The sequence below is a fragment of the Salvelinus alpinus genome, chromosome 9 (assembly GCF_045679555.1).
Source record: "Salvelinus alpinus chromosome 9, SLU_Salpinus.1, whole genome shotgun sequence".
Taxonomy (NCBI): Eukaryota; Metazoa; Chordata; class Actinopteri; order Salmoniformes; family Salmonidae; genus Salvelinus; species Salvelinus alpinus.
The window spans coordinates 9526735-9549165 of record NC_092094.1 but is presented as its reverse complement, the minus strand read 5'-3'; the positions used below and the strand labels follow the sequence as shown (position 1 = coordinate 9549165).

Here is a 22431-nt window from a genome sequence, read left to right as displayed (position 1 = left end):
TGTCCCCCTAGCAACCTGAATGCCTTCTCAACCTATCAGCGGCCTGGTCACAGAGGTCACTGGGATTTTAAGGAGCAGGCTTATGATCCCCCCTTGTCTCTCTGACACATTCAGGGGATGGGGTGTCCTAGACCGCATTGTGATGTCATCACTCCCCGTTCGCTGGGGACGGGAAGTCTGGGATACTCCCATTGGGCCCCACCCACCAGGCATGCTCAGCTGTTCTTCAGGCCCACTGCTGACACACATGCACACAAACACACACACACACCGCTTCACGCCACCCACTACAGCTGTTCCCCGTCGGGGAGGCCTCTCCATGCCTCTAGGTATCCATGGTGACCACCAAATCAAGGCTGAGGTGTGGAGAGGAGGTCCTAACTTAGGTCCTCGCATAGAATGTCACTGTAGAGTGATTTGCTACTGTATGGTCACTGTACATGGGTATAAAACCTCAAGGCTTAGTAACTAGACCAGCGGGGTGGATGGAAGCCTTCCTGAACCCTTTATAAAGGCCAACATAGATGCTTCAGAAATGTCACCTGTCTAGCAAACAGGACTAGACTTTTACAACCTACAAAATGTGACCAACTTTGACAGTTCTGTTATTATAGGCTTCTGCTATCACACTGACTTCCACTCTTTCTCCCACACACCCCTCTCTCCTTTCTCTCTCTCTCTCTCTCTCTCTCTCTCTCTCTCTCTCTCTCTCTCTCTCTCTCTCTCTCTCTCCTTTCGCTCTCTCTCCTTTCGCTCTCTCTCCTTTCTCTCTCTCTCTCGCTCTCGCTCTCTCTCATTTTTCTCTCTCTCTGTCTTGCTCTCATTTCTCTCTCTCTCTTGCTCTCTCTCTCTCCTTTCTCTCTCTTGCTCTCTTTCGCTCTCTCTTGCTCTCTCATTTCTCTCTCTTTCTCGCCTCTCTCTCTCTCGCTTGCTCGCCCTCTCTCTCTCTCTCTCTCTCTCTCCCTCTCTCTCTCTCTCTCTCTCTCTCTCTCTCTCTCTCTCTCTCTCTCTCTCTCTCTCTCTCTCTCTCTCTCTCTCTCTCTCTCTCTCTCTCTCTCTCTCTCTCTCTCTCTCTCTCTCTCTCTCTCTCTCTCTCTCTCTCTCTCTCTCTGCCCCATACAGGTCTATTGGAGGATGAGCGTTTGACCAGTGCTCATCAGGCAGAAGCCTTCGCACGACAGGTCCACAACCTGCAAGGTACTGTCTGCAGCCATGTAGGCCCTCTGACTAAATGTGCATTTCATTAAATTTACATTTACATTTACATTTAAGTCATTTAGCAGACGCTCTTATCCAGAGCGACTTACAAATTGGTGCATTCACCTTATGACATCCAGTGGAACAGCCACTTTACAATAGTGCATCTAAATCTTTTAAGGGGGGGGGGGGGGGGGTGAGAAGGATTACTTTATCCTATCCTAGGTATTCCTTAAAGAGGTGGGGTTTCAGGTGTCTCCGGAAGGTGGTGATTGACTCCGCTGTCCTGGCGTCGTGAGGGAGTTTGTTCCACCATTGGGGGGCCAGAGCAGCGAACAGTTTTGACTGGGCTGAGCGGGAACTGTACTTCCTCAGTGGTAGGGAGGCGAGCAGGCCAGAGGTGGATGAACGCAGTGCCCTTGTTTGGGTGTAGGGCCTGATCAGAGCCTGGAGGTACTGAGGTGCCGTTCCCCTCACAGCTCCGTAGGCAAGCACCATGGTCTTGTAGCGGATGCGAGCTTCAACTGGAAGCCAGTGGAGAGAGCGGAGGAGCGGGGTGACGTGAGAGAACTTGGGAAGGTTGAACACCAGACGGGCTGCGGCGTTCTGGATGAGTTGTAGGGGTTTAATGGCACAGGCAGGGAGCCCAGCCAACAGCGAGTTGCAGTAATCCAGACGGGAGATGACAAGTGCCTGGATTAGGACCTGCGCCGCTTCCTGTGTGAGGCAGGGTCGTACTCTGCGGATGTTGTAGAGCATGAACCTACAGGAACGGGCCACCGCCTTGATGTTAGTTGAGAACGACAGGGTGTTGTCCAGGATCACGCCAAGGTTCTTAGCGCTCTGGGAGGAGGACACAATGGAGTTGTCAACCGTGATGGCGAGATCATGGAACGGGCAGTCCTTCCCCGGGAGGAAGAGCAGCTCCGTCTTGCCGAGGTTCAGCTTGAGGTGGTGATCCGTCATCCACACTGATATGTCTGCCAGACATGCAGAGATGCGATTCGCCACCTGGTCATCAGAAGGGGGAAAGGAGAAGATTAGTTGTGTGTCGTCTGCATAGCAATGATAGGAGAGACCATGTGAGGTTATGACAGAGCCAAGTGACTTGGTGTATAGCGAGAATAGGAGAGGGCCTAGAACAGAGCCCTGGGGGACACCAGTGGTGAGAGCACGTGGTGAGGAGACAGATTCTCGCCACGCCACCTGGTAGGAGCGACCTGTCAGGTAGGACGCAATCCAAGCGTGGGCCGCGCCGGAGATGCCCAACTCGGAGAGGGTGGAGAGGAGGATCTGATGGTTCACAGTATCGAAGGCAGCCGATAGGTCTAGAAGGATGAGAGCAGAGGAGAGAGAGTTAGCTTTAGCAGTGCGGAGCGCCTCCGTGATACAGAGAAGAGCAGTCTCAGTTGAATGACTAGTCTTGAAACCTGACTGATTTGGATCAAGAAGGTCATTCTGAGAGAGATAGCGGGAGAGCTGGCCAAGGACGGCACGTTCAAGAGTTTTGGAGAGAAAAGAAAGAAGGGATACTGGTCTGTAGTTGTTGACATCGGAGGGATCGAGTGTAGGTTTTTTCAGAAGGGGTGCAACTCTCGCTCTCTTGAAGACGGAAGGGACGTAGCCAGCGGTCAGGGATGAGTTGATGAGCGAGGTGAGGTAAGGGAGAAGGTCTCCGGAAATGGTCTGGAGAAGAGAGGAGGGGATAGGGTCAAGCGGGCAGGTTGTTGGGCGGCCGGCCGTCACAAGACGCGAGATTTCATCTGGAGAGAGAGGGGAGAAAGAGGTCAGAGCACAGGGTAGGGCAGTGTGAGCAGAACCAGCGGTGTCGTTTGACTTAGCAAACGAGGATCGGATGTCGTCGACCTTCTTTTCAAAATGGTTGACGAAGTCATCTGCAGAGAGGGAGGAGGGGGGGGGAGGGGGAGGAGGATTCAGGAGGGAGGAGAAGGTGGCAAAGAGCTTCCTAGGGTTAGAGGCAGATGCTTGGAATTTAGAGTGGTAGAAAGTGGCTTTAGCAGCAGAGACAGAAGAGGAAAATGTAGAGAGGAGGGAGTGAAAGGATGCCAGGTCCGCAGGGAGGCGAGTTTTCCTCCATTTCCGCTCGGCTGCCCGGAGCCCTGTTCTGTGAGCTCGCAATGAGTCGTTGAGCCACGGAGCGGGAGGGGAGGACCGAGCCGGCCTGGAGGATAGGGGACATAGAGAGTCAAAGGATGCAGAAAGGGAGGAGAGGAGGGTTGAGGAGGCAGAATCAGGAGATAGGTTGGAGAAGGTTTGAGCAGAGGGAAGAGATGATAGGATGGAAGAGGAGAGGGTAGCGGGGGAGAGAGAGCGAAGGTTGGGACGGCGCGATACCATCCGAGTAGGGGCAGTGTGGGAAGTGTTGGATGAGAGCGAGAGGGAAAAGGATACAAGGTAGTGGTCGGAGACTTGGAGGGGAGTTGCAATGAGGTTAGTGGAAGAACAGCATCTAGTAAAGATGAGGTAGAGCGTATTGCCTGCCTTGTGAGTAGGGGGGGAAGGTGAGAGGGTGAGGTCAAAAGAGGAGAGGAGTGGAAAGAAGGAGGCAGAGAGGAATGAGTCAAAGGTAGACGTGGGGAGGTTGAAGTCGCCCAGAACTGTGAGAGGTGAGCCGTCCTCAGGAAAGGAGCTAATCAAGGCATCGAGCTCATTGATGAACTCTCCGAGGGAACCTGGAGGGCGATAAATGATAAGGATGTTAAGCTTGAAAGGGCTGGTAACTGTGACAGCATGGAATTCAAAGGAGGCGATAGACAGATGGGTAAGGGGAGAAAGAGAGAATGACCACTTGGGAGAGATGAGGATCCCGGTGCCACCACCCCGCTGACCAGAAGCTCTCGGGGTGTGCGAGAACACGTGGGCGGACGAAGAGAGAGCAGTAGGAGTAGCAGTGTTATCTGTGGTGATCCATGTTTCCGTCAGTGCCAAGAAGTCGAGGGACTGGAGGGAGGCATAGGCTGAGATGAACTCTGCCTTGTTGGCCGCAGATCGGCAGTTCCAGAGGCTACCGGAGACCTGGAACTCCACGTGGGTCGTGCGCGCTGGGACCAGCAGATTAGGGTGGCCGATGCCACGCGGTGTGGAGCGTTTGTATGGTCTGTGCAGAGAGGAGAGAACAGGGATAGACAGACACATAGTTGACAGGCTACAGAAGAGACTACGCTAATGCAAAGGAGATTGGAGTGGCAAGTGGACTACGCGTCTCGAATGTTCAGAAAGTTAAGCTTACGTAGCAAGAATCTTATTGACTAAAATGATTAAGATGATACAGTACTGCTGAAGTAGGCTAGCTGGCAGTGGCTGCGTTGTTGACTTTGTAGGCTAGCTGGCAGTTGTTGACTTTGTAGGCTAGCTGGCAGTGGCTGCGTTGTTGACACTACACTAATCAAGTCGTTCCGTTGAGTGTAATAGTATCTACAGTGCTGCTATTCGGGGGCTAGCTGGCTAGCTAGCAGTGTTGATTACGTTACGTTGCGTTAAAAGAACGACAATAGCTGGCTAGCTAACCTAGAAAATCGCTCTAGACTACACAATTATCTTTGATACAAAGACGGCTATGTAGCTAGCTATGTAGCTAGCTACGATCAAACAAATCAAACCGTTGTACTGTAATGAAATGAAATTAAAATGTGATACTACCTGTGGAGCGAAAATGTGATACTACCTGTGTACATTTCTATTCTCCTCGAGGCCCCCGCACTGGCCCATTTTTTTTCTAGGTCCCACAATTATTAGCTAAATAATTATAATTTCTACACCAGGGTTATTTCCATAATACTGAAATACTGAAGCGTCATGTACTGTAATATGTACCATCGTGATCGACGACACGAATACATGTCATGCTAACTTTAACACAGAAACTGCATGTCATGCTAACTTTAACACAGAGACTGCATGTCATGCTAACTTTAACACAGAGACTGCATGTCATGCTAACTTTAACACAGAGACTGCATGTCATGCTAACTTTAACACAGAGACTGCATGTCATGCTAACGTTAACACAGAGACTGCATATCATGCTAACTTTAACACAGAGACTGCATGTCATGCTAACTTTAACACAGAGACTGCATGTCATGCTAACTTTAACACAGAAACTGCATGTCATGCTAACTTTAACACAGAGACTGCATATCATGCTAACGTTAACACAGAGACTGCATGTCATGCTAACTTTAACACAGAGACTGCATGTCATGCTAACTTTAACACAGAGACTGCATGTCATGCTAACTTTAACACAGAGACTGCATGTCATGCTAACTTTAACACAGAGACTGCATATCATGCTAACTTTAACACAGAGACTGCATGTCATGCTAACTTTAACACAGAAACTGCATGTCATGCTATCTTTAACACAGAGACTGCATGTCATGCTAACGTTAACACAGAGACTGCATGTCATGCTAACTTTAACACAGAGACTGCATATCATGCTAACATTAACACAGAGACTGCATGTCATGCTAACTTTAACACAGAGACTGCATGTCATGCTAACTTTAACACAAAGACTGCATGTCAGGTGTGGGTTTGATGATTAGTTGAATCAGGTGTGGGTTTGATGATTAGTTGAATCAGGTGTGGGTTTGATGATTAGTTGAATCAGGTTTGATGAATAGTTGAATCAGGTGTGGGTTTGATGAATAGTTGAATCAGGTTTTGGATTTGAGGATTAGTTGAATAGTTGAATCAGGTGTGGGTTTGATGATTTGTTGATAAGTTGAATCAGGTGTGGGTTTGATGATTTGTTGATAAGTTGAATCAGGTGTGCTAGATCGGAAATAGATCAAGCGGAACAGCCGAGGTACCTGAAGGAGAGTTTTGAGAAACACTGTCGTAACGATATGGGTTTGATGAATAGTTTAATCAGGTTTGATGATTAGTTGAATCAGGTTTGATGATTAGTTGAATCAGGTTTGAGTTTGATGAACAGTTGAATCAGGTTTGATGATTAGTTGAATCAGATGTGGGTTTGATGAATAGTTGAATCGGCTGTGGGTTTGATGAATAGTTGAATCAGGTGTCTGTTTGATGATTAGTTGAATAGTTGAATCAGGTGTCTGTTTGAAAGATTAGTTGAATAGTTGAATCAGGTGTGGGTTTGATGATTTGTTGATAAGTTGAATCAGGTGTGCTAGATTGGAAATAGATCAAGTGGAACAGCCGAGGTACCCGAAGGAGAGTTTTGAGAAACACTGTCGTAACGACAGCCACCTAAACCCCTGTTCCTGTTTGTTTGTGCGTGTCCTCCCCTGTAGCCCAGTTGCGTTCGGTACAGGAGGAGATTGACTCTCTGGAGGAGGAGAAAAAGAGCGAACTGACTGAGGCCCAGGAGGAGCTACGCCTGGCCCAGGAGGAGGTGCTGCTTTACTTTACTTTCCTTGTAATATTTCACATTAAGGTGACTTTACTTTAAGAGCTATTCCACTTTACTTTAAGCTATTCCACTTTACTTTAAACTATTCCACTTTACTTTAAGAGCTATTCCACTTTACTTTAAGAACTATTCCACTTTCCTTTAAGCTATTCCACTTTACTTTAAGAGCTATTCCACTTTACATTAAGAGCTATTCCACTTTACTTTAAGCTATTCCACTTTACTTTAAGCTATTCCACTTTACTTTAAGAGCTATTCCACTTTACGTTAAGCTATTCCACTTTACTTTAAGAGCTATTCCACTTTACTTTAAGAGCTATTCCACTTTACTTTAAGAGCTATTCCACTTTACTTTAAGAGCTATTCCACTTTACTTTAAGAGCTATTCCACTTTACTTTAAGCTATTCCACTTTACTTTAAGAGCTATTCCACTTTACTTTAAGAGCTATTCCACTTTACTTTAAGAGCTATTCCACTTTACTTTAAGAGCTATTCCACTTTACTTTAAGCTATTCCACTTTACTTTAAGAGCTATTCCACTTTACTTTAAGAGCTATTCCACTTTACTTTAAGCTATTCCACTTTACTTTAAGAGCTATTCCACTTTACTTTAAGCTATTCCACTTTACTTTAGGATGCTTTACGTTACTAGTTCCAGAAGTATGTATGTGTTCTCTGCGAGTTCTAGGGATGGTGAGTTCGTGACTGTTCCTTGCTTGTGTTGAAGGTGCTGCTGCTGAGATTGATGTATTAATTAATTCATTACAGGTGCTACTGCTGCAGCAGGCGGCGGAGGAGTCGGCGGCTGAGAGGGAGAACGACATCGCCTCCCTACAGGAGGAGCTTTGTCGCCATCAGGCCGAGCTGGGGAGGCTCAACGAGGAGACACAGGAGTACGAGCTGGAGATCACCACGCTCCGTGCCGAGATCAGCATGAAGAGTCAGAGGAGAGAGGAGGAGAGGAGAGGAGGTGAGAGAGCTTTAGGGGAAGTGGTGGGGAGAGGAGGGGGAGGAGAGGACAGGAGAGAGAGAGGAGAGGAAGTGAGAGAAAGGGAAGAAGGAGAGGAGGTGAGAGGGGAGGAGGACAGGAGAGCTGAGAGAGAGTGGAGGAGGAGAGGTGGGAGAGAGGGGAGGAGGTGGGGAGGAGGTGGGGAGAAGAGAAGAGGGACAGGAGAGGGAGAGGGAGAGGGGAGGAGGTGGGGAGAGGAGGGGGAGGACAGGAGAGAGAGAGGAATGAGGAGAGGTTGGAGAGAGGGGAGGAGGTGGGGAGGAGGTGGGGAGAGGAGAGGGAGGACAGGAGAGAGAGAGGAGGGAGGAGAGGAGATAGACAGAAGTAGGAGCTGGAGATCACCACGTGGCAAGATGAAATCTGGGAAGGTCATCACAGTACATTTCACTGATCTCATGTCCAGCAGCCAGGTCAAAGCAACATCAGCAAACAGCTTGTGTAAAGCCATCCTTCCCTGAGTCACACCCTAACCCTCTCTACAAGAGCACAGCAGTGATGTCATGTACTGGGAGAGAGTCCCTGATGTCACTGTGCCTCCCCCAATGCCTCATTCCCTGACTAACTCAGTGTGACATCACCTTTCTGGTATCCCGAACACACACCCTCTCCCCCACCACCACCACCCCTGCAGCTCACTATGAGAGAGCAAGCGGTGGGGTGTAAAACACTTTTGTAATGCTGCAGCCTTTTCCTCAACCCATTTTATTAAACCCCAGCCTTGATTTATGTGTTTGACAGTGAGATGCTAACCATCAGGGGCAGACTGGGACCAGAAATTGGCCCTGGCATTTCTAACACACTAGCCCATTTGTCTCCTTGAAGCCCCCACACCGGCCCATTTTTCTTTTACTTGAGTCCGCCATTATTAGCCAGATAATCATCAGTTTGCGTACAAAACCAAGTTATACAGGCCCACTGGGCAAAAAAATGGACCAGCCGTCTGGCATTTTCCTGAAATGCCAGATGGCCAGTTTGCCTCTGCTAACTATGATGCAACCAGCAATATCACAACCAGCATCTGATGCATACGTGTCATAATGTTATCAGTATAGATGCCTAGACAGCACAGCCCAGGTGTGGCAGAGTCGGTAGGGTTTGGGCAGTGGTGGAAAAAGTGCCCAATTGTCAACCTTGAGTAAAAGTGAAGATGCCTTCATAGAAAATGACTCAAGTAAAAGTGGAAGTCACCCAGTAAAATATTACTTGAGTAAAAGTCTAAAAGAATTTGGTTTTAAATGTACTTAAGTATCAAAAGTAAAAGTATAAATCATTTCAAATTCCTTATATTAAGCAAACTAGACGGTACCATTATTAGTATGTATTTATTTTTGATTGCCTGAGGAACACTCCAACACTCAGACATCATTTACAAACAAAGCATTTGTGTTTAGTGAGTCCTCCAGATCAGAGGCAGTAGGGATGACCAGGGAGGTTAACTTGAGAAGTGTGTGAATTGGGCCCTTTTCCTGTCCTGTTAAACATTCAGAATGTAATGAGCACATTTGAGTATTAAGAAAAATATATGAAGTAAAAAGTAAATACAGTTCTTAAGGAATATAGTGAAGTATAAGTAAAAGTTGTCAAAAATATAAATAGTAAAGTACAGATACCCCAAAAACTACTTAAGTAGTACTTTAAATTATTTTTACTTAAGTACTTTACACCCGTAGGTTTGGGTCACAGGTTTATAGCTGTCACATTCCAGTCTGACGTTAGGTAGACACACACCAGGTCTTTGTCTTTCTGAGTCTCTCATTGTGTCTCTTGACTATTTATAAGGTGCATGGGCATGTACAACAGGATGAATAGTTTTGAGGGGTAGGCCACATGAGTATAGACTCAGAGTTGATACTTTATGTAAACCGGCAAAGTGTTTACCTGTGGCTGAACCTGTGGAGGATGTGTTGCTAGTACCTCCCCATTTCACTCTGTGTCAGACCATTTTCTCCTGGGTCGTACCTAATGAACACGACCCTGGGGTATGATGGTCCTGTGCTGACTCCTGTACATGTCCTGTGTATTCAGGAGACGTAGAAACACTGAAGCAGGAGTGTGTCACGTTGAGGGAGGAGTGTGAGACATTGAAGAATGACAACAGACGTCTGACTGAGAGACTACAGCTACAGAGGTTTTTCTTGTTCTTCTTGTTTTTCTTTAAATTGTTCTTGTGTTTCTTGTCATTCTTGTTGTGTTTCTTGTCATTCTTCTTGTTCTTCTTGTTATTGTTCTTGTTCTTGTTGTTGTTCTTCGTGTTATTGTTCTTCTTGTTATTGTTCTTCTTTTTCTTCTTGTTATTGTTCTTGTTGTTCTTGTTGTTCATCTTGTTCTTCTTGTTATTGTTCTTCTGGTTATTGTTCTTGTTGTTGTTCTTCTTGTTATTGTTCTTCTTGTTATTGTTCTTGTTGTTGTTCTTCTTGCTATTGTTCTTCGTGTTATTGTTCTTGTTGTTGTTCTTGTTGTTGTTCTTGTTGTTGTTCTTGTTATTGTTCTTGTTATTGTTCTTGTTGTTGTTGTTCTTGTTATTGTTCTTCTTGTTATTGTTCTTCTTGTTATTGTTCTTGTTACTGTTCTTCTTGTTATTGTTCTTCTTGTTGTTCTTGTTGTTGTTCTTCTTGTTATTGTTCTTCTTGTTCTTCTTGTTATTGTTCTTGTTATTGTTCTTGTTGTTGTTCTTCTTGTTCTTCTTGTTATTGTTCTTCTTGTTCTTCTTGTTATTGTTCTTGTTGTTGTTGTTGTTGTTGTTGTTGTTGTTGTTCTTCTTGTTATTGTTCTTGTTGTTCTTGTTGTTCATCTTGTTCTTCTTGTTATTGTTCTTCTTGTTCTTCTTGTTGTTGTTCTTGTTGTTGTTCTTGTTGTTGTTCTTCTTGTTATTGTTCTTGTTATTGTTCTTGTTAATGTTCTTCTTGTTATTGTCTTCTTGTTCTTCTTGTTGTTCTTCTTGTTATTGTTATTGTTCTTCTTATTGTTCTTGTTATTGTTCTTCTTGTTATTGTTCTTCTTGTTCTTCTTGTTCTTGTTGTTGTTGTTCTTGTTGTTGTTCTTGTTGTTGTTCTTGTTGTTGTTGTTCTTGTTCTTGTTCTTGTTCTTGTTATTGTTCTTCTTGTCATTGTTCTTGTTGTTCTTGTTGTTCTTCTTGTCATTGTTCTTCTTGTTGTTCTTGTTGTTCTTGTTGTTGTTGTTCTTGTTGTTGTTGTTATTGTTATTGTTATTGTTCTTCTTGTTCTTCTTTATCTTCTTGAGATTCATTTTCTTGTTGTTGTTCTTCTTTTTCTCCTTGTTATTGTTCTTCTTGTTGATCCTGTTGATCTTCTTGTTTTTCTTCTTGATCTTCTTGATATTGATCTTCTTGTTCTTGATCTTCTTATTCTATTTTTTCTTGTTGATCTTGTTCTTCTTTTTAAAATAAAAAAATGTTGGTTCTTCTTGATTTTCTTGAACTTCTTGTTTTTGTTCTTCTTGTTATTGTTCTTCTTGTTCATTTTCATTCACTTTATACATTTGTCATTTTCTTGTCTCCTCTCTCTCCATCCCAGTTCCAACAGCCACCTGTCCCTGAAGGAGGATGGGGAGGACACTGGGATTGGAGTGGGCACAGAGATGGGGGGCATGGCTGAGAGCTACATGACCATGGCAGACTGCCAGTCAACGGGCACCAACTGCCGCCTGAAGGACGTGTCCATTCAGAAGAACATCTCGTTCGACGGGAAGCTCATGACCCCCACCGGCTGGAATGGAGGATTTGGGGAGATCGTCTCACTGAGGGACCAGCTGAAACAAGCTGAGGAGAAGGCCTCACTGGTACAGAGACAGGTACGCTACATAAGATGAAGATGATTAGAAGATACAGTGGTGGTACAGTAGTCATTGATGCCAACTGAATTTCTGCTGTGCTGGGCAAGAAACCATTAGGTGGTTCAAGGAGGTTTTAGGTGGGTCATTGTGGCACAGAAAAGTGTGACTCCCACTCCCACATTTAGAACTATATTGAGTGACTCACACACCACACATAGCACAGTAGCAAAATAAAACATCAGAGAAGCAGCTGGCCAATCACAGACTACCCTGTCACACAAGTGGCTAATACTTATTTTTAGGTACTGCAGTAATGGACAACACAACACAATGCACTGACCTGGCCTGCTGTTTACATAACGTTCACAACGTTCTGAGGTGTTCTGAGGTGTTCCACAAGTGATCTTTCCAGGGAGTGTTCATTTGCCATTGTCCTTCTGCTTGCTCTTTGAGGTATAACCCAGGTGACTGTTAAAGCTCTTCGTGACATCTGTGGATGTAAAAAGGGCTTTGTTAATAAATCAAATCAAATTGTATTTGTCACATTTTCGCCCGAATACAACAAGTGTAGACCTTACTGTGAAATGCTTCCTGGCAAGCCCTTCACCAACAACGCATTTCAAGAAATAGAGTTAAGAAATATTTACTAAATAAACTAAAGTTAAAAAAAATTACATAACAATAATGAGGCTGTATACTGGGGGTACCGAGACAATGTGCGAGGGTACAAGTTAGTCGAGGTAATTTGTAAAGTGACTATGTATAGATAATAAACAGCGAGTAGCAGCAGTGTAAAAACATAGGGGGGGTCAATGTAAATAGACCGGGTGGCCATTTGATTAATTGTTCAGCAGTCTTATGGCTTGGGGGTAGAAGCTGTTAAGGAGCCTTTTGGTCCTAGACTTGGCGCTTCGGTACTTCTTGCCGTGTGGTAGCAGAGAGAACAGTCTATGACTTGGGTGACTGGATCTTTTACAATTTTTTGGGCCTTCCTCTGACACCGCCTAGTATATACAGTACCAGTCAGTAGTTTGGACACACCTACTCATTCAAGGGTTTTTCTTTATTTTTATATTTTCTACATTGTAGAATAATAGTGAAGACATTACAACTATGAAATAACACATATGGAATCATGTAGAAAACAAAGTGTTAAACAAATCAAAATTTATTTTATATTTGAGATTCTTCAAAGTAGCCACCCTTAGCCTTGATGACAGTTTTGCACATTCTTGGCATTCTCTCAACCAGCTTCATGAGGAATGCTTTTCCAACAGTCTTTAAGGAGTTCCCACATATGCTGAGCACTTGTTGGCTGCTTTCCTTCACTCTGCGGTCCAATTCATCCCAATCCATCTAATTTGGTTTGAGGTCGGGGGAATTGTGGCGTCCAGGTCCAGGTCATCTCGGGACTACACATGTGGAGATCATCCGTTCACCTACTCTGCGTCTAACACGGAACCCAAACCGGCTGCGTGCGTACGCCATCGAGCGCTATCGTGCATAAATGTATTTTGTCCCCCTACACCAAACGCAATCACGATACGCAGGTTAAAATATCAAAACAAACTCTGAACCAATGACATTCATTTGTGGACAGGTCGAAAAGCATTAAACATGTATGGCAATTTAGCTAGTTAGCTTGCACTTGCTAACTAATTTGTCCTATTTAGCTAGCTTGCTGTTACTAGCTAATTTGTCCTGGGATATAAACATTGAGTTGTTATTTTACCTGAAATGCACAAGGTTCTCTACTCCGACAATTAATCCACACATAAAACAGACAAACGAATCGTTTCTAGTCATCTCTCCTCCTTCCAGGCTTTTTCATCTTAAAACTTATATGGTGATCGCATCTACACTTTCATAGTATTACCATGACAACCGGCAAAACAGTTAGTCTTTCAATCACCCACATGGGTATAACCAATGAGGAGATGGCACGTGGGTACCTGCTTCTATAAACCAATGAGGAGATGGGAGAGGCAGGAATTCCAGCGCGATCTGCGTCAGAAATAGAAAGGAGATCTATTTTAGCCCTTGGCATCGCAGACGCTCGTTGGCTCGTGCGAGCAATGTGGGTGCAATAATTGAATAACGTGGATTTCTAAATGTATTTTGCGAGGCTCGCGCACGCGACGTGTCCGGTCTGTTCAGCATGTCACAAAGACACTGCGGTTGTAACCAAAAATTCTCACATTTAGAATCAGACCAAAGATCTCGACCCGCTCCACTTCAGCCCCATTTTTAAAGAAATGTGATGGATTGATCCAGGGGTGAGTCGCACTGAAAATTGGTTATATATTTCCTCACCCTAAAATGTTTGAAAAAATATGTCCTCTATCCAGTGTTTTTTGAATTTTCGATGCTCCCTGACTGTCTAGCTTTCATTTAGGTGATTATTCAATGATTATTAGATAGTTTGCTCTACTCTGTCTCCCTCAGTGTGACGGTTTGAAGACCGAGCTGAGGGAGCTACAGGTGCTATATGACTGCAGCCAGAGGGAGAGGGCGGGGATGGAGGAGGAGCTACTGCGCTGCAAGGCTGAGTTGGAGCGGCTGGCTGGAGGGGGGCAGGTGAGATCACACTGGGGTTAGAGGTCAGGGGTCACAGGGGTCACCATAGTGATAGGAATTAATATTATTAGTATATTGCAAATCTATTGCAAGGCTTTTGGGCGTATGGTGTCCGTTCTGACGGTTTCTGACTGTTTTCTGACTTCCACATTTCTCTGCTTGAGATTTTTTGCCCTTGTGTTTGCTGTATTTCTTGTTTTCATTTGCGGAAACTTGAACATGTTTGTAGAAAACACATCACACTCATTCTGTGTCTGTTGATTCCATGTGTTATGTGTGTAGATACTGTAAAATATATATATATTCACATATATATTCATATAATGTATGTATTTATATATCTAATTGACTGCATATTATAATATGTTTGATATAAGCTGACATTAACTGTCAGATCATGCTTGAGAGCTGTGATCTCTGTCTGGCACTGCAAACTGCCTTCCACTTTGTCTGTGTAATGCCCTCCCTGTGGCAACACCAACTGTCCCCGTGCTTGGTGTCAAACTGTCTGCCTGTCCCTACTCTGTCTCAGTCTACACATAATGTCCCTGTGCTTGGTGTCAAACTGTCTGCCTGTCCTTACTCTGTCTCAGTCTACAAATAATGTCCCTGTGCTTGGTGTCAAACTGTCTGCCTGTCCCTACTCTGTCTCAGTCTACAAATAATGTCCCTGTGCTTGGTGTCAAACTGTCTGCCTGTCCCTACTCTGTCTCAGTCTACAAATAATGTCCCTGTGCTTGGTGTCAAACTGTCTGCCTGTCCCTACTCTGTCTCAGTCTACAAATAATGTCCCTGTGCTTGGTGTCAAACTGTCTGCCTGTCCCTACTCTGTCTCAGTCTACAAATAATGTCCCTGTGCTTGGTGCTATACGTCCACATGCTTTGTATGTGTTTAACGTGGACATGGGAAATGAATGAAGATAGAGTTAGGAGGTTTTCAACATCTTGTTCTGTGTCACTATGTTCCATTTTTCATTGTTGTTTATTTTGCCACCACAGACAATTTCAGCCACATATAAGCACATACACACTGTACTTACATTCTTCAAATCTTTGAATTTACACTACATGACTTAAAGTATGTGGATACATCCTATCTATCTATCTCTCTCTCTCAGTCCGTCCGTCTAAGTCCATGCCATGACTTCCCTCCCCCTTTATGCCATATCACGTTTCGTTTCTGAGTTATTTGTGTGATTTTGTGGTGTCCATATGTCAACGTTTCTGCCCTCCACTCATTTATTATTTTGTTCTCTCCATTCCTCCCTCCATCTCCATCCACCTGTCCCTCGTTTTCTTCCCTTCATCCAGAGCTATATCCATTCGTCTGAGTCTCCTGTTCTCTCCATCCCCTTCATAGGAATAATTATAATATTGGGAGTGGTTTGGTGCTGGTTGTCCGAGCTGGCGTCACAGAAAGCAAGGTAGGAGGAAGGATACTTCTCTGTCGGTCGTCTGCACTTTGGCTACGCATCTAACATATAGATATTACTGTACGTAGTTCAGTAAAGTAAAATTAGGTAGTCAAGTAAAGTATTCTTAAAGCCTCAGGGCCTTTCTTACAGATTAACCTTTTACTGCAGTGGGCTAAATCAGGGTCAACCAGAGTGTTTCTTGGTAGTCTTTAAGAAATCTACTTTGAAACAAATGTGAACACCTCACACACATGGTTATGGGTTGTACCATGTCAGATATAGAGTTGAGATTTATTCCATTTTGAGTTTGCATCCCAATATATATATATATACTGAACAAAAATATAAACGCAACATGTAAAGTGTTGGTCCCATTTTCCATGAGCTAAAATAAAAGTTTGCATAAATGTTCCACATGAACAAAAAACGTATTTCTCTCAAATGTTGTGCACAAATTTGTTTACATCCCTGTTAGTGAGCATTTCTCCTTTGCCAAGATAATCCATCCACCTGACAGGTGTGGCATATTAATAAGCTGATTAAACAGCATGATCATTACACAGGTACACCTTGTGCTGGGGACAATAAAAGGTCACTCTAAAATGTGCAGTTTTGTAACACAACACTATGCCACAGATGTCTCAAGTTTTGAGGGTGCGATTGGCATGCTGACTGCAGGAATGTCCGCCAGAGCTGTTGCCAGAGAATTTAATGTTAATTTCTCTACCATAAACCGCCTCCAACGTTGCAGTACATGTAACAACGCCAGCCCAGGACCTCCACATCTGGCTTCTTCACCTGCAAGATCGTCTGAGGAGGGGGTCGCGGGTGCTTAGAAGTATTTCTGTCTGTAATAAAGCCCTTTTGTGAGGAAAAACGTATTCTGATTGGCTGGCGGTGGGTGGGCCAAGTGGGTGGGCCAATGCCCTCCCAGGCCCACCTATGGCTGCGCCCTGCCCAGTCATGTGAAATCCATCGATTAGGGTGTAATGAATATATTGCAATTGACTGATTTCCTTATATGAACTGTAACTCAGTATAATCTTTGAAATTGTTGCATGTTGCATTTATATTTTTGTTCAGTATACATCACAGATGACTGAAATACAACAAAACCGTTTGATAAAGATACACCAGATTTCAGCAAAAAAAAAAAAAATAGTTTATTAATTATAAAATTATGAAAAATATGAATGACATTCCACCCATGAGGCCACTAGAGGTCACTTTGATCATTCGACTGCAGGAAAGGTCAACAGAGTTTTGGTTTGATCAGGTCCTGAGAATTGACCTAGGAGTGGCAATACACTTTTGTATAATTGGATAATTGCTAGCTAGAGACTTCCAATTACAAAGTCACATTTATCATGAGACATACAGCACACGCATAAAACATACCAATTATTTTTGGGTGACAGACATGGGACAGGTGGGCCGTTTCATACAGTACTCTCTAGTATGACATCACTGCTCGATTAGTGTTTGATATTTTGACTCTTTTCTATGTCCAAAATGTGTCTGAGTGTATTTAATGAGTGGACTAAGTGCTTGTGTGTGTGTGTGTGTGTGTGTGTGTGTGTGTGTGTGTGTGTGTGTGTGTGTGTGTGTGTGTGTGTGTGTGTGTGTGTGTGTGTGTGTGTGTGTGTGTGTGTGTCTCACAGTAAGTGTGCTTACCTCTCTAAATGCTACCTCTGACTTCTCTCTCTGCGTCCTCAGGGGTGGGATATAGAACGGAACCCTATTCTGACTGTCACCGCGGCAACAGCTGTGCTTCTGATCGTGGCTAGCTTGTTGAGAGGCCCAATGTTGAGCAGATCAGTAACGAGTTATACCGACAAAGACGGTAATGTCTGCTTATAGACAACTACCCTCCATCCCAACCCCCTTATCACATCGATCTGGGACGAACAACAGATCACACGCCATTCCTCTAATTCATCGCTAGGAAGAGGATATTTAGATGACAACTGTTCAGAAAACAGGAGCATCTTGAAAAGGAAAACTTCAGAAAACAGGAGATAAGAGTGCTCATAGTTCTGATGGAAAAGATGGACTCCTTTTCTCTCCTGTTCTGGGGGACACAGGTCTTCGTGAAGCTGAGAACATAGTGTGGATACTTACATTTAATTGGATAGTACCTTCCCGCATAAATCTAGCTGGTTCTGCCCCTGTGGCATCTCATTCTGTCCCTGTCTCTCTGTCTGTCTCACGGGTCTTGACTATGGGACTCAATTGGTCCTGAGTTTAAATGTCTTATACTACTCTTATACAACTCTCATCTTGTATTTTACTAAATGTATTTATTAATATGTTAATTGATTGGTCATCTTTTAACAAGAACCACCTCTGCACCTTGCACATTTGCTGAATTAAAACCCTTAAATAAATAAATGAGGTTAAATAAATAAATAAAGTCCATATGATGTTGTAAATAAGTCCTAGTAGAATCTTTCTGAAAATATAGTTATATCTACACGTGTAATTCATTATTTAAAGGAATATGTCGAATACATTAAATAATTTCATGTCTGTGCCCGTGTCTTGTGAATAGCTCAAACCATGGGGATTTTTCTCAATTAGAATTAAATTAATAATGAAGACCTAGTATAGAGTTCTAGTCTAGAGCGACAGATGCTTTCCCCCAAAAAAAATGTTTAAAGGCAATAGTTAATTTATAAAGCATACGCTCTAAAATATTTACTCATCAATTTACATTTACTGAAAAATCCAATGATCATTCCAGATGTCCTACCTACAGTGAATCTGTTATTAGTGAGGATGTTTAATCTGGGTTTTCAGAGTTGTGTAAATGCCTATTTGTTATGGTGTCCTCATTAAAGGGGGAAGTGTATGGGAGATATGTGTGCTAGTCTAGCAGCTGTCCCTAATGCAGCTGTCAATCCTAGCCCGGTGTTTCAAGTCTATGTTTAACCAACCATCTCACCCACATACGAGTGTCCTAGCTATTTTTGTCCACAGTCACAGTCACTTCTTTTATTTACTGAACTTAACTTAGTGCACCGTCAGACAGACTTGGGTTGAAATACCAGTCTGAAATCATTTCAAATACCTTATCTGTGTTTGATTGAGCTTCCTGATTTAATGGACCAAAATAATAGTCCCCAAACTGGAAACCCCACCCATTTGTCACTCCAGGCAGTCTAAAGAAAACACTCAAAGCATTTGAAAGAGTAGGACACAGTATTTGAAGCCAGGTGTGCCGTGGGTAAAGCATGCATGGCTTCTGCCTGCGTTGTCATACAGTGACTGTATAATTAACCACCCAAAATATGTCAACCACAGTTAGCACGCCCTGCCTGTATTTTCTTCTTCTTCCACATCCCAGACTACATGAGTCAGCTCACATGCCAAGCACGGCCACACTGTCCCTGATATGCCTTTGATGAGTTCACCAGTTCACCCGTGAAGTCTGGGCCCATATTTTTTTTTTAAAGAGTCTCATAGTAGGAGTTCTGATCTTGGATCAGTTTGAACTTTGGGATCATAATGAACAAGATCACATGGACGGGGACGGGGGCGGGGAGGACTGACCCTAGATCAGCACTCCTAACCCAATATGCTTTATGGATGTGTGGATTTATGGATACATTAACTGTATATTATGGATATGTTTTGTACAGCAACACATTAACTGTATATTATGGATATGTTTCGTACAGCAACACATTAACTGTATATGACCTCTGTGTCATGTTTCGATAGCGTGATCTATGTTTTTGAATATACTGTAGCAGCTATTCATACAACAGACAAAGGACAGCGAGTATTTAACCTTGAGCTTGTGAATGTCTCAAAATACCTAATGTACACACTGTTCATAACTGAGTTGTTTCTGTACTTTTTACCTACTAACACTTTCTTAAATGTGGAGAGAAAGGAATGTGTTTTTTATAAGGGGGATGGATTTTCTTGGCTTGGGTTGGTCTTTCCACATGTTCTGAAATGTCATTAAAATTGATTTTTTTCTTCTTCTCCAGGTACACAGCTAGAGAATGTTGACAGTCAGCATTCCATAGTTGAATGATGCTTGTGAACATACCATAGATAGGATATTTATATTTGTGCTGTGTCTGGTCGTACGTGATGATATGCCTGTGTGTGGGGGACAGAAGATTGGTAGACCATGAGGCAGCTAAACAAGTTTGATTGCAGAATGCATTCTTGAAATTGGATTGTTATGTCAATTATGTCAATCGTTTTTTTGGCAAATTCTAAATGTGTCTGGATTGAACAGTTCAATTTGTCACAAAAACGAGACAGCATTTTAAACGTTTTAAATTATCTGTTTAACAAACTGGGAAATTTTGTGACACAGTAAAAGTCTAGCTACTTTAGAGTTGACAAGGCATGCTATATATAGTCTAAGAGAAAAGTTAAAATGTTTATTTATGTTTAATATCAAGTTTCTGTTTTACTTTATATTTGTTGTAGATTCAGAAGTGGTATAGACTAACGTGGGAGAGAAATATGACCAAAATCTCCATTTGTAATAGCTTTGTAGAAAGTCTATTTTGAGAGAGCAGTGTATATATTCATAGCCAAATTATGTAAAAGTGTATTTATGGTGGGTTTATTAAGAGAACCAATGTTGATAAGTGTTTTCAATACCTCTATGTTTGGATGAGTAGTCAGTGCATGCAGGTAGAGGTTGTTTTAGGTGTTAGTTCCCAGTATAAGTATGCTAAAATAAACAGACCGCCAAAATCAATACTGATCCTCTGTTCACAAATGAATCTTGAATTTAGTTGTGGGACATCTAACAACAGACAACAGTTTGTTTTCATTCAAGTTCCTACATCTTCACAGACAAGGATGGAATCAAACCTAGAGAGAAGCAGTAACACCTCCTCTACCAAATATCTTTCTGCTGCTAAACTTCCTGAACTTTAGTTCATATAAACGTTGCTTTAACCTGAACATGATTGTTTAAGATTATTAAACCTGTTCTTCAAAACAAACACCACTGTGTTTACGTGAGTTATGAGCCTTTATATTATGGTTCTCAGTTTGCTGCTTGCGTTTTGTTCCCTTTGACTTTGTTGTTTTGAATATATAGTAGTCATGGCTATGTTGTTACCTGGAGGTATATTATATAGTAGCCGTGGCTATGTTGTTACCTGTAGGTATATTATATAGTAGTCGTGGCTATGTTGTTACCTGGAGGTATATTATATAGTAGTCATGGCTATGTTGTTACCTGGAGGTATATTATATAGTAGTCGTGGCTATGTTGTTACCTGGAGGTATATTATATAGTAGTCATGGCTATTTTGTTACCTGGAGGTATATTTTGAACAGTAAATTATTTGAAAAATAAAATATAATCACTCTTAGCACTGTACGTGTCAGTGATACTGTATGTACAATATATAAACATGCAAATATTGATGGGATGGCTGACAATGTCACGAAAGTGGTGGCAGGTAGTCTAGCGGTTAAGAACATTAGCCGAAAGGTCAGTGCTTCGAATCCCTAACCCGACTACGTGAAACATCTGTCAATGTGCTCTTGAGCAAGGCACTTAACCCTAATTGCTCCTGTAAGTCGTTGATTGGATAAACGCGTCTGCTAAATGACAAAAACATATCAATGGGGCTAGAAGCCATGCTTTGTTATGATTTTGAAAGGCCAGATAGGTAACAACAATGACAAGAAGCAGCCATGTGGGGTATCGTAGGTGGGTCGTTTCAGCTAGTTTTATCTGGTTCCCCAAGTGGTGAAGGTATGCAACAACACCTGTGCCACGCTGATCTTCAACACGGGGCCCCCACAGGGGTGTGTGCTCAGCCACCTTCTGTACTCCCTGTTCACCCATGACTGCGTAGACACGCACATCTACAACTTAATCATCAAGTTCGCTGACGACTCAACAGTGGTACACCTGATTACCAACAACAATGAGACAGCCTGCAGGGAGAAGGTGAGAGTCCTGCTGGAGTGGTGCCTGGAAAATAACCTCTCTCATCGTCAACAAAACAAAGGAGCTGATCGTGGACTACAGGAGACATCGACGAGGCCGCAGTGTAGTGGTGTAAAGTACTTAAGTAAAACTACTTTAAAGTACTGCTTAAGTAGGTTTTTGGGGTATCTGTACTTTACTATTTCTATATTTGACAAATTTTACTTGTACTCCACTACATTCCTAAACAAAATGATGTACTTTTTACTCCATACATTTTCCCTGACACCCAAAAGTACTCAATACATTTTGAATGCTTAGCAGGATAGTAAAATGGTCTAATTCACACAATTATCAAAGAGAACATCCCTGGTCGTCCCTACTACCTCTGATCTGGCGGACTCACTAAACACATGCTTCCTTTGTAAATGATGTCAGTGTTGGAGTGTGCCCCTGGCTATCAGTAAATAAATAAAAACTAGAAAATGTGTCAGTCTGCGTTACTGAAACAGGCAGCTCAACAGGACAGTTGAGCTAATTTTGACAAACAATATTAAATTAATTAAATTAATAATGAATTTTGTTTGGCATATTTTATCATCTCAACCAATACCATTTAGTAAAATAATCATATGGTTTTCATTTTCGGACTCCCATATTTTTTTAAACAGCCTTTCAAATATGGTTGAAAACCAGGAAGTGAATGTGAGCAAAACCGAATCTCATTTACCATAATTTTTTGTACTAATTGTGTATAATATGGGAAATTACAAGGTTGTAAAATGTTGTTGACCTCTAAAACATAATTTAAGAATGATTAAATTACTAATATGTTGTTGTTTTACAATTTTAAGAACTCCTGAAAAATATCCTCTACCAGGTGTTTGAGCTGCCCATTAAAGGAATACTTATAAACCATGTAATCTTATAATCTCCACCTGGCACAGCCAGAAGAGGACTGGCTACCCCTCAGAGCCTGGTTCCTCTCTAGGTTTCCTCCTAGGTTCCTGCCTTTCTAGGGAGTTTTTCCTAGTCACCGTGCTTCTACATCTGCATTGTTTGCTGTTTGGGGCTTTAGTCTGGGTTTCTGTACAGCACTTTGTGGCATCT

At 42.9% G+C, this 22431-nt stretch overlaps 1 protein-coding gene across 6 annotated transcripts in view; it reads left to right on the top strand.

Annotated features, from left to right (window-relative positions):
- Positions 1 to 20130, top strand: part of LOC139584255 (coiled-coil domain-containing protein 136-like) — a 54115-nt gene extending 33985 nt beyond the window's left edge. For 5 of the 6 annotated variants that reach the window (XM_071415879.1, XM_071415878.1, XM_071415882.1 and 2 more), the window contains 8 exons: positions 1123 to 1197; positions 6489 to 6589; positions 7377 to 7578; positions 9643 to 9745; positions 11151 to 11427; positions 13855 to 13986; positions 15298 to 15410; positions 17118 to 20130. In XM_071415879.1, the coding sequence (XP_071271980.1) occupies positions 1123 to 1197; positions 6489 to 6589; positions 7377 to 7578; positions 9643 to 9745; positions 11151 to 11427; positions 13855 to 13986; positions 15298 to 15410; positions 17118 to 17130 (1016 nt within the window). In that variant the 3' untranslated portion in view covers positions 17131 to 20130. The remainder of the gene's footprint in view (positions 1 to 1122; positions 1198 to 6488; positions 6590 to 7376; positions 7579 to 9642; positions 9746 to 11150; positions 11428 to 13854; positions 13987 to 15297; positions 15411 to 17117) is intronic. The other variant, XR_011676741.1, reaches the window with a different exon arrangement.
- The last annotated feature ends 2301 nt before the right edge of the window (positions 20131 to 22431 follow it).